The 15,740-nt window shown below is 47.8% G+C and overlaps 1 protein-coding gene across 8 annotated transcripts in view; it reads right to left on the bottom strand.

Annotated features, from left to right (window-relative positions):
* LOC126544090 (oxidative stress-induced growth inhibitor 2-like) overlaps positions 1 to 15,740 on the bottom strand; it is a 215,669-nt gene that overhangs the window by 36,124 nt on the left and 163,805 nt on the right. The window contains exon 1 of one of the 8 annotated variants that reach the window (XM_055061705.2): positions 11,122 to 11,234. The exons of 3 other annotated variants lie outside the window; for them this stretch is intronic. In XM_055061705.2, coding sequence (XP_054917680.1) covers positions 11,122 to 11,139 — 18 coding nt within the window. In that variant the 5' untranslated portion in view covers positions 11,140 to 11,234. Of the gene's footprint in view, positions 1 to 1,797; positions 2,103 to 2,200; positions 3,001 to 6,277; positions 7,256 to 11,121; positions 11,235 to 15,740 lie in introns of those variants that run through there. 4 more of the 8 variants (XM_055061706.2, XM_055061710.2, XM_055061711.2 and 1 more) reach the window with 4 other exon arrangements.

Here is a 15,740-nt window from a genome sequence, read left to right as displayed (position 1 = left end):
CCTATAATAGACGCCCACATATATTAGGTTTGAACACCGTCTTCTTTTTCTGTGTGTGTACGTGCACCAAATGATGCTTTATAGTGATGATTTGCCAACCGCTAGGCTGAAGAGGAAGTTATCTCAAAGCTACAATACCCACAGATGATAGCGGGCGGCGGAGGCGGAAGCGGTTCCGTTCCATAGTGTTTTTTTTTTGTTTTGTTTTGTTTGGCTGGGCAAGATGGCACACGAACACTATGGTCTAAGAATATACATATATAAACGAAGCGAGATAAGAAAGAAGAAATAAGAAACAGAACCCAGCTTTCAAGGAATTGTAGCGCCACATTTTAACAACTAGAGGTGGGACAATTCACGACACTATAAATGAGACTAGGTAAAGCCTCTAGTTTTCATAGACGAAACGCCGGCGCCACGAGAATATTTCGACAGAACAAACTACACAATTTTGTATGTGTTGGAATGCGATGACGAGAGCCATTTGATTGCTTGGGATCTCAGACGACTGACGCGTACCCCGAGTCTGGCGAACAACAGCTTTGTACATGGTTACCTTTAATGAAGACGCGGCGCAAGAAAAGTTAGCAGTGTAACTAAACAAGTATGCGGTTAGTACTGTTCGCAACATGTACATACTTCACACGCGTTTTCTCCTTACTTAATTATGCACACAAAAGCTATACAGTTCATATGGCCCCCTAGAACACTAACAAACGCGATCGCAAATCAGTGCCATATTTGAGTATACGTTCACTTTTTCATTACACGGCCCAACGAAAAATGGTATACCTGATAAGCTACCATAGCATGCAATGCGGCGATTCTGTGCCTCACACAGAAAGACCAACAAGTGAAACAAGAAAAAAAGTAACAAAGAAAACAAACTTGTGAAGAGTAACGAGGCCCCATACACGGTTGCTTCGGCTCTGTATTTCTACCAACACACTCTCCCATTAAATAGTTGGCTGCAAAATTCATGCAAAAGATAACCAAGAGAAAGCGAACAACATTCACCACTCACTTCCACGAGAGAATCAATGGACCCCTTGTCCTGCCACGCGCCCTAACAAGAATGACAGTTTTAAGCGCTTCCATCGGTCGGACTTGTAAACTAAGAGCGGGGTTAGCAACCTGTCTCGGTCTGGAACCAACTTGTCGACAAGGGGACTCGTCTTCGCCAAGGCCCTGACGGAGACGAGAACTTCTTGCTGGGTAAGTTGGTATTGATTCATGCTATATGAACATATGAACAATATCTATATGAACCATATATGAACCATAGGACCATATGAACAATATCTATAAGGCGCCAACAACCACACACAGCACACAAGAGACAACGACGGGAGAGAAGGGAAACTACTCCCGCGGTAGAAACGTTGGCTCCAGCCCGATACATTCCTTCTTTGACCACTCTTGTAAACTAAGTGTTTTAGAGAAAGCGGACGAAAGGGGCTGAGCGTACCCAAGAGAATATCGTCAGCAGCGGAAACCAACGTCTCCTTGAGCTCTTTCGAGCGCGGGGCCGATAGCGGATGTTAACTTTGGGTGCGCTGTTTACAAACAGAACTAATCTTTCTTTGGCTCCACCTCACATGTTCACGTTGGCTTCACCAGCGTCACGAACTCTTAAATAAGTGAGCAGGAAATATAAAAGTACGACGCGCTGATCTAACCCCTGATGTCAGCCTGTCATTTCCAACGAGAAAGCGGCACATCTCACTCCTCCCACTCGCTATCGACGAAACACAAGCAGGCATGCCGGCTTGCCACCAAGTCGGCCGGTCTGTTTACCTGAGAGCGCTGTAAATGCCTCGAGCCAGACAACGCGGTGTTCATCAAGCGCGCACAACCGCTGCTGTTCCACGTGCGACTAGCATCAGTGGCGAGATGTCTTGGACGTCCAGCAGTGAGCGGACAGCCGACGTCATGCACGGCGCGTCCGAGCGGCAGCTCGCTTCCCCCTCGCAATCGGCGGCGGCGCGCGCGAGGAAGACCACTCGCTGCGGGAGCCCGCGAGAGCGTCACTGTGTTGAAACACGCGCTTCTTTCCTGTACATGCCCCGGAGACTAGCTGCTTGTGCAAGAAGACCACTCTCGAAGGTGCGGAAAACTACGCTCGAAACACTCGCCGTCCACTGATAAAAACGAGAGAGATAAAGAGAGTGGGTGAGTAATAAGGTATAAAAAGACGCACGCTTCTCCGCCAGATGTCGACCTCAGTACAAGTGCAACGCTGACCTTGAACCAGGCATGTGGCGGGCACGTGAAGACATGCCGATGAAAAATTATACCGCTGTCCTAGAGAATCTTCACGAAGGCGCTCGGCAACAGGCGAGAAGCGATGCGGTCGCAATTCTGTCGGATCGACAACGCACAGCGTTTCGTGCAGCCAACGTCTTCCAATGTTTGCAGGGCATGGGACGACAAACTGACGCTTGCCCGACGAAATCGAGTGTGCTCAGCTGCCGGGCAGCCAAGGGTGCAAGCCCATCAAGGCGGCGCGTTTTCTGCCGCCTACAGCGGGAGTTGACGCAATAGGGCTGCAATGCGAGTCCTGCGAAGCCATTTACATACGAGAACCAACGCCTATAGACACCCGGACCTATTACGGCTCACCACGGCATCCATTCATTCGTGCCCGGCAAGCGTTGAATAAGAAATGAACTTAATAGTGCGGTATAGATGCTACCGGAGTACATTAGGTGCTCCAGGTGGGTGAAATTCGTAAACAGGGTCATTACGATAAAAAAAGAAAAAAAAAAGAAAGGAGAGACGACGCAACAGCCGGTCTGAGCTTGCATGGTCATGGTGACAAAACGCACACGACGGCAGCATGTCTATGCAATTACCGGGTACCATGCATAAGACTGTAACATCAAATAAGTACGCGTGTATTTTTTCTAAGTCGGGGGGAATTTAAGGGTGGCTTTTACTCGCGTTACAGTATTGGCTAATGGCACCGAAAAATCAATATTCTGGCCATATCGTTAAATAAAGAAGCATCTAGTGCAGTAGCTGATCTACGCTATCATGCTAGCGCTTCCGATTTATTCAGTTCGTTTAGGATACTGAAGCTTTTTTCGTTCTTCTACGAATGTCAGTTTCCGCTTTCTCTGCGTACTAGAGCTGACTTGTAAGTGCATGTTTGTCTGGCTCCACCCTGAATTCTTACACTGCACGACCACGCGCATAGAATGTTAGTCAGATGCTGCATTACACTCTCTACCGATCGTTCTTAGCAAGTATACAGCATAGTTGCGCCTTCTAGCAAAAATAGAAGAGGGAAAGAAAATTGAAAGGAGGAAGCCAGCTAGTTATATTCTTCTTCTAGCTCTAACGCAACAATTTTGTTGTAGTGGTCTGTTCTGCATTGTTTATTTCTTCGTTTGCCCGATGCTGCATGCATTACTGATGCTTTTCTGCCATTATAGAATAAAGCTGGTGTGTATAGCATGTATAGGACGGGAATAATTGTTTAAACGCAGCTTTCATCCTTTCTTACTGGTCATAATTTGTATTTTGCTGCAGTTGGCGCAGGAAATATTTGTAAATTTCAAAGTTAACATACGAAAATATGACATCTTAAAAAATTTTAAAAAAATTATACAAAGAAAGACGCATATGTGACACATGAACAAACATGGCCGGCCTGAGGGCAGCGTCACGAAATACCATGTACGCCCCTCGTTAAACCCGTCTTAAATCACTGATCAAGCATATAACGTCTGCTGGCAGTATAAACACCAATCCTGTCGAAATACATTTAAGGAACAAGAGTGACGCTTGACGAAGCTTCTTGAAGGTCATCTTGCGCAAGTATACCAATGGATGGCGTTAGGATGATAACTTCGGCTACAAAAAACTAAGGAAATGAGCCAAAAAAAAAAAAAAATAACTTTTTTCGCGCGAGCAAGACAAGATAGATTATTGCGACATTTCGAGTAGAGAGAAAGAAAAGAAACCGTACATACAGATACAGTCGGTCCTAAAGAGACGTTTACGTTTTTTTTTTTTCACGTGAAAATAAATATAGTAATCGTCGTCGTTCTCATGGTCGTTGAGAAGCGAGTTGATGACGCGGACCGAAACGTACAGAAAAGCCCAAAGATTGCCGCGAGGTTCTGGAAAAGGCTGGTGTCGTCACCTCTTCATTGTTCAGAGTCATTGACTCTGTCAGTGAACTCTCTGGTCAACAAAGAACGAACAGAGTCGGGCAATCACCACCGTCGCACGCTTGTCGCCGTTGCATTGTCTTTAAGGCGGCCATGACGCGGAAGCGGTATAAGAGACCCGCTTGCGCAATCAGGCATCGAACCTGGATACGGCTTTCATACAGCTCAGGTCAGGCTTGACAGTCGAACATGGGCCCACCGATGGCGGCCAAATGATGATGGCGTGGGCATACCCGGGTATCATCATCATCATCATCCTGGCTACGCCCAAGGCAGGGCAAAGAATTACCTCATTGAAACCAATCGATTTCCATGTTAGATTGATCGTTCTCCCTCCCAACCATAGTGTTCTTTTATTTCTTATCTATTATTATTATTATTATATACCCGGTCTTCATCTGATTATTTCCTTTTTTCTCCAAACACAGAACGTTTAGTTTTTAAAACTCCAACGCTCAAATTGTTAACTCCCTTGTTATCATTATTATTTTTATGCACCTAATTGAACCACCCGATTCTTGGCCAATCCCCCACTGTGGGTATGTGCCACGGGTACTCAGGACAATAACAACAACGACGACCTCTCCCATACTTCTCCAATTACCTCGGTCAGTATGTGTGGTATATATGTACATAAAAGGAAGAAACACGCTGACCAAGCATGCTCTGTCGCTACAGCTGAAGTGCCTCGCGTGACAAGGCACACTCCGTCGGCGTGTTTCTTCCTGGCACAGGCAAATTTTCCGGCAGCTTTGCAGCAACTGATAATATTGGTCTACACCTTAGTGGCAGCGGCTACAGCTATATCGTGAATAAGGGGCGATGAAAACAAAAACAAAGAAAGTCAACAGAAGCGATATTAACGTCGAAATAAATTTAACAAATATATATAGAGAAAGAATCTGCGAAATAGGCACGCATACCAGTAACTGAGAATGAAAGCACTTCTGATTTTGCAGGACTGCGAGCAAGAGTGTGCCATAGCTTTCCTTCAGTATGAAAATCCATCTCATACAACCACTGGCCGCATGTCGTGGCCCTGCGTATACAGCGAGCGATCCAAACGCGTTCCAAACCCTTAATAAAGTCACCTGAAAGAAAGGCACGGTATTCATGTGTTGCTTACTTAGTGATAGACGATTAACTGCTGCATGTTAAGCGATTACCGGCATCACAGATAGACACTACAGCAGTCACTGTCTGCACAAAATGTCTCAGTTCCTAGAGCACGCCTCCGCTTTATGCAGGGTGATCATTTTTCAGTGGCAGACCGCAAGATTCACAAGACAGCAAGCCCGACAGCAAGCCTGTGGCAGACAGCAATATTCTTATCCTTGAGCAGGATTATTCAAAGAGGTGGACATTACTAGCGCGAGAAACCGATACACGTATTCAACTAATAAAAATTCGCTAATTAACTCCTTAACTAAGTTCTTTACGGCGCATATTGCAATTTACGAATTGTAGCCGGTCAGTTTGCAAGACGCATTCACTTGAAATGAATGGCCAGAATGACATCAATTTCCAGATATTTCCCAAAGTATATGGGACGAAGTACATGGGCGTTCCAGTTACTTTCGTGCTTCATTGCATAGAAGAGCGTTTTGTTAAAAAAGCAAGCGGAACAACACCGCATTTTTGCGCCGAGTTTGAAGGCGCATGTGTACAAATTGCCGCCATTACGGAAACTTATTCCAGGAGGATACGCCTTGCCGGCTCACCGGCTACAATTTTAAATTGCTATACGTGCCGTAAAATAATTAATACAGAAGATAATCAGCGATTTTTTTTTAATTAGTTGAACATGCGTTTCGATTTCTCCTGCATGTATAATGTCCGCTTCTCTGAATAATCCAACTCAAGCACTAGAATTGTGTTATCTGCAGCAGGCTGTTCTTTTTTTAAATTCCGTAACACTTACAACCGATCGCCCCGCATAATCGCGTGGATTTCGTAAAATTTCACATTGCAGACGTGTGGCTACACGAGGCGGAGTATTTTTTTTTTTTTTTTACGTTGCCTGTTGTTTCGCGCTACACTCACTGCCGAGTGGCCGATTTGTCGCTGAATCGACGCCCAACTCGAAAATTCACCCTTACCTGTTGCTAAATCGAGCAGCGAGAAAGTTCCTTCCAGGTCCACAATAGTCCGCCCGCCAACAGACTCAACGTGCGTGCAGTACGGGTCCGCGCCGCCAGTGTCGAGGACAAAGAGTCGCGTAAACCACACGCGATGCACGCGCCCGTCCCGAGCCATCACGTGAGGCAGATCCCGTTCCCTGCCGCTGCTCTCTCCTTGCGGCGACTTCTTTTTTTTCTTCTTTTGGCCACCGCGCGTAAGCAGACAGACATCAAATGGCCCGGAAGTATATATCTGCTTTCGATAATAGCAATATGGCAGCGCCGGCGCTCGGAGCTCCGACGCCATGGCAGTGGTCGCTTCGGTGGGAAAGTGACTCCACGTATGACGAGTGGGCGCACCTCTCTGTGCATTGTCGTTCAGTCAGTCGCTGCCATGCCGAAAAGAACGCAAACAAAACCACACGTATACTCACAAGCGTGAGCTACGCTCCCCATTTACGACGTTATGCTCGTGCACTACAGTTATTTGATTTACGTGCCAAGGATTCGCACGCACCAACGTTATCCGCGCACTCGTGTAGAAATAATAAATAACGTTATCACACGCGTGTCTTGGGCGGGAGCTCCCCAGGTTTCTCCGTACCAAGGCTCACGAGCGAACATAACATGACTGGCTGGAGAAGTCCCTGAGGAGGCGCGAGCAAAGTCGAGGCGATGAGTAACAAAACTTAACTTTTTAACTCTTTATTGCATGCTGTGAGCGGAAAAAAAAAACGCAAGCAACAGAGAGAGAAAGAGAGCGTCCGTGCACTCGGTCGTATATATAGACTATGGCACGACCGCCACCATGACGTTGGCTTAGTGATCCCATCTTTCCTACAATAAAGTGTTTTCTCTTCATAGTGTCTCCTTAAAGGGCCCCTCACCAGGCCCCATTGCTAATTTTGGTTATACAACATGGAAGCTGTGGCGCGCCATGTAAAAGCGTTCGACCGAAATAATTTTTCAGATCGGTTCATTATTGGAGGAGATAGAAGAAATTAACTGCCCTGTTGTCATGCCGCCACTGCCAGCGGATAGAGTTACGGTATAGGCTCCCATTTAGGGAGCCAAAGGGAGCCTATACCAATGGAGACACTTTCTCCCTCTGCATCTAGTAGCGTTCCCAAGCTGTGTTTCTTCCCCATCTTCAAGAGGACTGCTTCAGACGAACACTACTTGCAGAATAAATAGCAACGCTCAGATGGATTATTAAACAGACACCTAATTATCTTTCTTAATTATTTCACTTTAGTGCACATGTTGCAGTTGCGGAACTGGACCCGATAAACGGCGGTGTCATGTTTGCTCAGAAAAAGCTTCCATGACAATCATCCCAGTTTAGAGATATGTCTCCAAAATCTTCTACGAAACACACAGGCGTTACAGTTAACAGTTTCCCAAACTCCTCCTTCGCGCACAGTGAGACGAAAGTAAGCGAAACGTCGACGCATCCTACGGCACATATTGGGGACAGATATCTAGAAAATGGCGCTCATCTCAAGTTTTCTGCTAAGTGGATCTTATCAACTGCGCGACTTCGTTTACGCATTTCCAACATGCGCTTAAAAATTAAACCAGATAATTAGTGACACTTGCAAGAACTGAAAACTGTCGCCCTGAGCTGCCCTAGACGACAGTCAAAGCGACAACCAGTTTGGTGCAGTACAGACAAGGAGGGACCCCAGCTGGGCCCTGTTGGGCCCAGCCGGGACTTGGGAGTCGCGTCTTCTCCACAGACAACCAATTGACCAACTTGATATTGAGGTAGTTTACGCAAATACTGTCCGATTATTCCAGTAATCCCCATAGTGCGTTACCTGGCACAGGCAATTTAAAAACAACATGTTCTATAGAAATAAATAAATATATAAATAGGTTACATAACGCGGCTCCTGCGCCCAACAGTGACTAAAATAATACTAATAATAATAATATTTATTGTTGCCATCTTACAATAATCGTACATCAGAAGGCAGAGATAATAATAATAATAATAATAATAATAATAATAATAATAATAATAATAATAATAATAATAATAATAATAATAAGGCAGTCATGCAGCAGTGCATTGACAAATCTTGATTCCGCATTTAAATTAGTCTTTTATCGAATGTGTTGGCAAAGCAGCCAAAACCCATTGGAACACGTGACGTCTGTTGAATGAAAAACCCGCTTCGCAAAGTTTCCGCAAGCTTTACGAGCGCGGGGGTCTGATTGTATACGTCGTTGTGGTCGTTATAATCGGAGTTGAACAATATGCTGCGAAAGTGTATTCTTTCGTATATTATACAGTAGTTACAGCTAATTCGAGCTTGTGATAACGCGTGATAACAAAAGCGTTTGTCCCGAGCAGTATGAATGAACTTGTACCGACTGCATAGCTGGCAGTGCCGTAGTGATAAACAGCGCACTGCATATCTCATGACCGTAGCCCTTGACGTGCATAACCTCAGTGCAGTGGAAACCTTTATGGAGCCAAGCAAAGAATAAGAGAAACCTATGTTTTTTTTTTTTTTTTTTAATGAACCTTGGCACTTATGCATATACACTACTTGCACGTACATCAACGTCAATTAGAAACAAAATGTTATGAATGCAGAGTCGTTGATTGGTTGATGGGGTTTAACGTCTATAAGCAACACAGGTGGTACGAGAGACGTAGTGGACAGCTCCTAATTAATACTGACCAGCTGGGGTTCTCCAATCAAAGAACGGTAGATGAGAGTTTCTTGCATTCCCCCTTCATCGGATTCGACCGCCGCGGGCGTGGTATTCGCGCACTTATGTTCAGTGAGTCCTATACAACTTAAGAGTACGTACCAAAAGCGGAAAGAGAGAGAGAGAGAGAGAGGTTTCCTCTCTCCTTCACTCACACCGTGCTCTGGAAACTTTTGACCGATAGGGTATTCACCTGAATCTAAACCAGTCTTTGCAAGATCTTACAACGGCCGGTGGGCTAGAGACCCACGCTCTGCCCAGGTATATACAGCAGGCTCAAAAAGGAGAAGAGGATGACCGCCTTCGAGTGTGCACTTGCTTGCGGTGCCGAAGCAAACGCAGCTGTGGCTGAACCCCAAGCTACAGCTTTGGCTTTACGATAACAGGCATTTGTTAGCTTGGTCGATAAACAGACTGAAGAGAAGCCAGTTGACTAGCCGCGCGAGGACGAAAGAAAGAAAGGCATGCGTTGAAAAGACCCGCAATTTCTCCCATTCAGAGCAACGCCGCCGCCGCACTCAAAGACTCTCTATCGCGCCACAGGAGAGTCCGCCTCGCACGATTCATGAGCCACGCGCGCGTGTCCGGCGGACACGGGAGGAGAGGACGAGGAAGCTACGTCTCTCTGCGGAAAGGAGCGCCGGGTCGCGGCCGTTGCGACACACGCCTCCTTATCCTCGGCGACAAGGTCGCCACAGCCGGCGGTCTTCCGCAAGAGTGCCGCTCACACATTCACATACGTACTATACATACATACGCACGATGCGGAGAGGGCGCTTGGGTCTATTCTTTCTCACTGCGCCCGTTTATGTGGCCGAGAGAATGAAGTCAGAAGCGCCATCGCAACAGCGAATAGCGAGTGATGCCCGAATGGGAACAGACGAGCGATTGCGCGAGCGCGATGCATTCGAGGCACGTCGTGCACAACGCGGCGGAGGGAGGGCTTAGGCGCGTGGTGGTTCTGAAAGCGGCTCATGCATGCGCATGCTGCACAGCACGACGTGCAGGCAGACAGTTCAGCGGAAGACCCCGCCTGCGAAACGAGATAGGGGGGGACGGAAAAAAGATCGGGCATAGTTAACTGCGAAGCAATGATACGGAGAACAAGATCATTCGAAGGGGGAGTTCCTTGCCTTGCCTGTAGAGCTGCTATTTGTAACGTCACCAAGGGCAGCTTTCAGGAGTGTTGCGCGTGACTTAATAAAGGCACCCAATGAATGCTCCACAGTTTTAGCTTTTTTGCTCTTGTTTCCCGACCCGATAACAGTACTGGAGAGTACATATTGAACACTCCCGATAGTGGGCCGCGTAGAAGCGCGATAAATGACACGGGCGAGAACATCTGAAAGCCTAAAGGGGCAAATGACAGTCGTGCACGAGGGCTGTGCAGGATGCATGCAACACACACACACACACACACACACACACACACACACACACACACACACACACACACACACACACACACACACACACACACACACACACACACACACACACACACACGCAAAGAACATCACACCACATTATTTCCAGTAGTCTTACCAACGGAATGTCACAATATAACTGCAACGTGAGTTGGGTACCTAGGAATCAGACTATACATAAGAACTTTCTTGTGCCAACCCAGTGCTATACTTTCACAGCGCGGAAGAACACCGAGACAAGACAATAGAGAACTCCGGCAGAAATTCAGGGAGACAATCGCTAGACACGTGCGCTTACGTATAATGCCTCGCTCTCTAGTAAATTATACTAATGAACAGGACGACCCAGAACAAACTGTTGGCGCGTTGTTTCTCAAGCGCCATCACGTGCACTGAAAATAGGAGAACAAGGGAAGGAGACAACTCCTCTCATCGAAACGTTAGCATCCGACTGAGGCTTTTCCTTCCATACGTCTCGTACAAGCCTCCATCACCCGAATATGACTTTTTTTATCCTGTACACTGATAACTTAACAGGAGTAAAAAAAATTTTAAAAATGGGTGACGAAGAAAGACGCCCATTAAACTCAATAGTACAAAGTACTTGACATCACGTGCCAAGGCTGACGAAGCGCGCAGCCAGACAACAAAGGTCGGTTAACAGCAGCTCACCGGTACCTGTTGGCGCATGCACCGAATTTTCGCAAGTTGACGGGAGAAAAACGGACTAGCGCTGCTCCCGAAGGCTGAGTACACACTGTGACAAGCGTCAGGCTCCTCTCACCAGCAGTGCCGGTACTCAAACAACCGTATCCGACAGCTGAATTGCTGCAGCGGCATCAAACCAACGCAATCTAATCACGCGCCAAGGACGAGTGACCGCGCTGTCGCTCACCGAATCGGAACGAATCGCATCGCCTAATCGATCACGCCATTCAAACGTGAAGCGTCATGCCCGCAATCGACGTGAAAGCACCGGGGGACCTTATCGGCTGGTAAGATTAGCCTTGGTTTTACCGGACAAAGTTCGAAAGCAGACATTGTGCGAGGCAGTTGGCGCGCCCCTGCCCGCCGGTGCATAGCGGCGCCGCGTGGACGCAGGCCACTTCTGCCAACCGCAAGGAACTTTCACTTTGGCGAAATTCGTTATAGACGAGGCAGCATATATTGTGGATGGTATCTTGGCGTAGCTGTATGCAGGGCTATAGTAATTGTCTTCTATGATTGTTAACAGCCTTTAATATAGCACGTTAGCAGACGACGCCGACATCTGGTGGTTGGAAGATATCAAGCATGGACCATGACCTCCGAGATATTCAGCGCGCCGCGAGTGCCAGTCTAATCTCGGAGGCCCAAAAAAGCACGTGTCTTCGTTGCGTTGAGAGCACTGTTGCCGATAACCGTGGTTCTATTCTCGATATCTCGTCGTTGTCAAGCATCGCAATCTCCTTTGCTTCTTACTGGCTCACAGGAGGGAAAGAGGCCAAAAGGTGAAGGGAGAGCACGAAGTAACGTTCACTCTCTTGGAGGAGGAGGGTTTTTTTTTTTTTTTTGCGATAAAGGCTTGCCCTTAAGGCATAATTCTAGGAGGGGGTTAAGACGGTGGAATTCGACAGCGGCGAAATGTCGCCCGTTTGCAGAGATATATGGACAGGCAATTGACGGTTTGCAATACTGTTGCGCATGCGCGAACACGGCTAGCACGAGCGCCCTCTACATGGTTAGATACGAGAAGCAGACGAACAACCGACACAGCTCTAGCGCGCCTTGAGACGCCGGTTTGTGGTGGTTTGGATCGCGGTATTTTCGTGAAAAGGCCGGCTAGTTGTGTTGCGTATTGTGCAGAAATTGCTTCGCGGGCATACGGAGCATGAGCTTATTTCGGTTTCCGTCCGAGACGAGCTATCCGGCGAGGAAAGCAGCATGGATAAGCGACGGCGGGAGATGCCATCACAGCACACAACTTTCTCGCTCCTCGCAGAGCTGGTTCTCATCGCGCTACTTGCGGCTACTGAACTGTCATATGCCAGCGCCGCGAGGTTATTTCGGCCTACAAGCTTCGAGACGCCATTAAACGCAGCCGCATATTACCGGGAATCTGGAAAGCTCAAGATGGACGAGGGCGGGCAGAGCTTGCGAAAGCGCAGTGGTGTCACTCAGTCGACGCTGACATGTAATTATAATAAATAGTATAAAGTGATGTCGAAAGTGCGTCGCGTATGACAATCAGCATCCAGCACCACGCCACTGAAGTGATCGAAACACGCCATCCGAGGGCAGCTGGTGTCGCCGACGGGCAGCGCGGAGCGACCACCGTGCGACGGAGTTCGCCTGGTTTGCTCTTTACTGCCGCCGGTGTACAGGTATCCAAATGTATTTTCATTTAGCCTCTTAATATTCAAGCATGCGTTAAAGAGTTCACAATAACTATGCGTTCAATTGCTAGCAGAAACTTCTTCGGAACCGGCAACACCCACGGCCAGCGAGGAAGGCCTACCGTCTTCATCTGTGGCAGTTGGTGCATGCAGTCGAGAGAACGGCTCGCCCCCTGTTTGAGACTTTCCCGTATTTACCGTATACACTCGGCGACACATCGGCAGCGTGTTTCGACGACGTGCACTCCGCTCTTTGTTGAAAGAGTGCATGTCGCTCGCATCAGTCCCGTGCTGGCATCAGCAGCCTCCGAATATACGATATCTTTAACGTAACCTCCTTCCTTCAGTGCGGAGCCTCGATGAGCCTCGCCAACAGTGGCAGTTTCAGAAAGCAGATACTGCCACACACGATCAGTTCTAATGGTACGCTTCGAGAAGTCGGAGGTCCATGTCATGCACGAAAACTGGAACGGAGTGACGGCGTCTTCTATTATTTGTGCCGAAGTGAACACACGCGGTTGCTGCGGCAGAAGCCGAGAAACGAAACTCGCTTTATAACCACATACTCTCGCACGCAGAGCGCTGCAGCTTCGCCTGTTGTGCGCCAGTTGGCGCTCACTATTTTCGAAACTACGGAGCATGTTTTATTAGAATGTGAAGACGTCTACCCAGCGGTCGATTGAGGCCCCACTGGCCTCCTTGAAGCCCTTGGGTTCAGCGAGAGCAGTGGAAAAGTAAACATGTCCGCAATAGGGATTAGTAAGAGGCGATTGGAGGATTGGTGGAATAAAAGTAGGGAAACGACAAAAAACGGAGACGTACAAAAGCACAGTTCGCAATAGGGGATCAGAAAATTTGGTTGTGAGAGTTCATAGTGTTTTTTTTTTTTGTTTTTTTTTTTTATTGTTTAACCTAGGTAGGATATGGCAGTATAATAGCAAAAAAAAAAAAATTATGGGGTTTTACGTGCCAAAACCACTTTCTGATTATGAGGCACGCCGTAGTGGAGGACTCCGGAAATTTCGACCACCTGGGGTTCTTTAACGTGCACCTAAATCTAAGTACACGTGTGTTTTCGCATTTCGCCCCCATCGAAATGCGGCCGCCGTGGCCGGGAGTATAATAGCAAGAGCTTGGTGGCGCAACCCACCGCCCCGTTCCAAAGGGGACGATCATAACATCCATCCACCGTCAATTTTTGGTGGCATACCACGGACACACTATGACATACATAAATATGACAGTACGACAAATTGCTGCGCCGCTTTTCACGTTCTCGGCGTCACGCTATACAGCAGGCTTTCGGTAATTACCAAAAATAAACTTGGGCCATGTGCCCAAATGGGGAGGGGGTACAGTTATACTGCGACGGTGGGTATTCTAATCTTGCGCGGTGCTATATTTTAAAAACCCGCCGTTTGCCACAAGTTTGGTAGGCTTAGCGCAGCAAAGTGCGCACGGACATGGTCACACTATAGGGACACGAAGACCAACAGTGAATCAAAATACTTTTTCCAAAACTACTTTCGTTCATTTGGTTCAGCTGGGTTCCTAAGCCTCCCCCCCCCACCCCCACCATGCACGACGGGTCACTTACACCACAATTCTCCTTATACTGTGCGCACTGCCTTCTGCCCTCGCTTACTATAATGTTATGGAGTTGAGGTACTGTTATGGAAGTTTGACCTTAATTGCTCCATCTTTTATTCTATTGCAAAAATCAGCTTTCTTGGTTGTACGGTATGACAGGAGCTGAAATTCATCATATACCTTTATCAAAACATGGGGGAAGTGCTATTATAACGCAAGAAGATTTTTTTTTTTACTGCTCTTTTTTTTCTTCGATCTAGAAGCTTAAAAATGGCTAATGGCGGTTGACCCAGAAGGCGACCGTCTGCACAGGTGGTAGATCATGCCGCCATCACGGTACTATAACGCACAAAAGAAGGGTGACTGCCCCAACGGCTATAAACGGCATCACGTTATAACGGTAGGTGGCAACGTATGCGGAACGCGCCACTGCGATAACAAAGGCAGCACACCGTGCGAAAACGAGAACATAGCGAAGGTCTCCGAAGGCGATTTGCAAAACTCGCAGATCGACGACAACTAAGATGTTTTGTTACGGCTCGCCTACGGGACCAACCTTCATTTCGTGAGGCCAAAACCGACTCCAACTTCAAACTATATCGCTCGGAAGGCGCAGACATTTCGGACGGTGTCGAAGTGCAGACAGTCCCTTGTTTTCAGCTGCGAGCACGAACTTCCTCTCTTCATGTGGGAGAGCGAGCAATGTAAGTAGGCAGGCGCCAACGTGCAACGATCTGCCCAGACCACAACCCCCTTAGCCCAGACATGTCGACCGAGCTCAGACAACGCGTATGACGGCCTACGATCCCGCCCCCCCCCCCCCCCCCCCCTCTCTCTCTCTCTCTAGGGCGAGATCGTTCACGGGAGCCTTTCGTTACGAGCGCCTTGTTGAATTAACCGCTCGTTACGTAACGATGGAATTAAACGTCTTGTTTTGCGTTTTACGCCGCCATCGTCTCTGTCGTGGCCCTCTCCGCTTATCGATCTGACGAATCTGACGGAGCCCAATGAAACGGTTTGGAGCTCTGATGCGCATGCAATAAATATGATAAAACTGTCTTCCACATACCTGGGATTATCTTTTGCTAAAACTGGGCGCGATCGGAGATCGTTGTTCGGAGCGCGCGTTAAGTTGTGCCGCGCGCGATTCGCGGCGCGGGCTACGCCAATTGCGCGCGGCACAACCGAACGCGCGCTCCGAACAACGATCCCGCCCCTGATTGTTGATGAATTTCAACGTTCCAAGGCAAATGGTTGTTCTGGTCAGTCCTTTTCTGTTCGCGTTTAAATTTATGTCGGCGTTGCACACTTGAAAGACAATTCGCC

This window comes from Dermacentor andersoni, chromosome 1 (genome assembly GCF_023375885.2).
Source record: "Dermacentor andersoni chromosome 1, qqDerAnde1_hic_scaffold, whole genome shotgun sequence".
Lineage (NCBI taxonomy): Eukaryota > Metazoa > Arthropoda > Arachnida > Ixodida > Ixodidae > Dermacentor > Dermacentor andersoni.
This window is presented reverse-complemented; position numbering and strand designations above follow the sequence as displayed.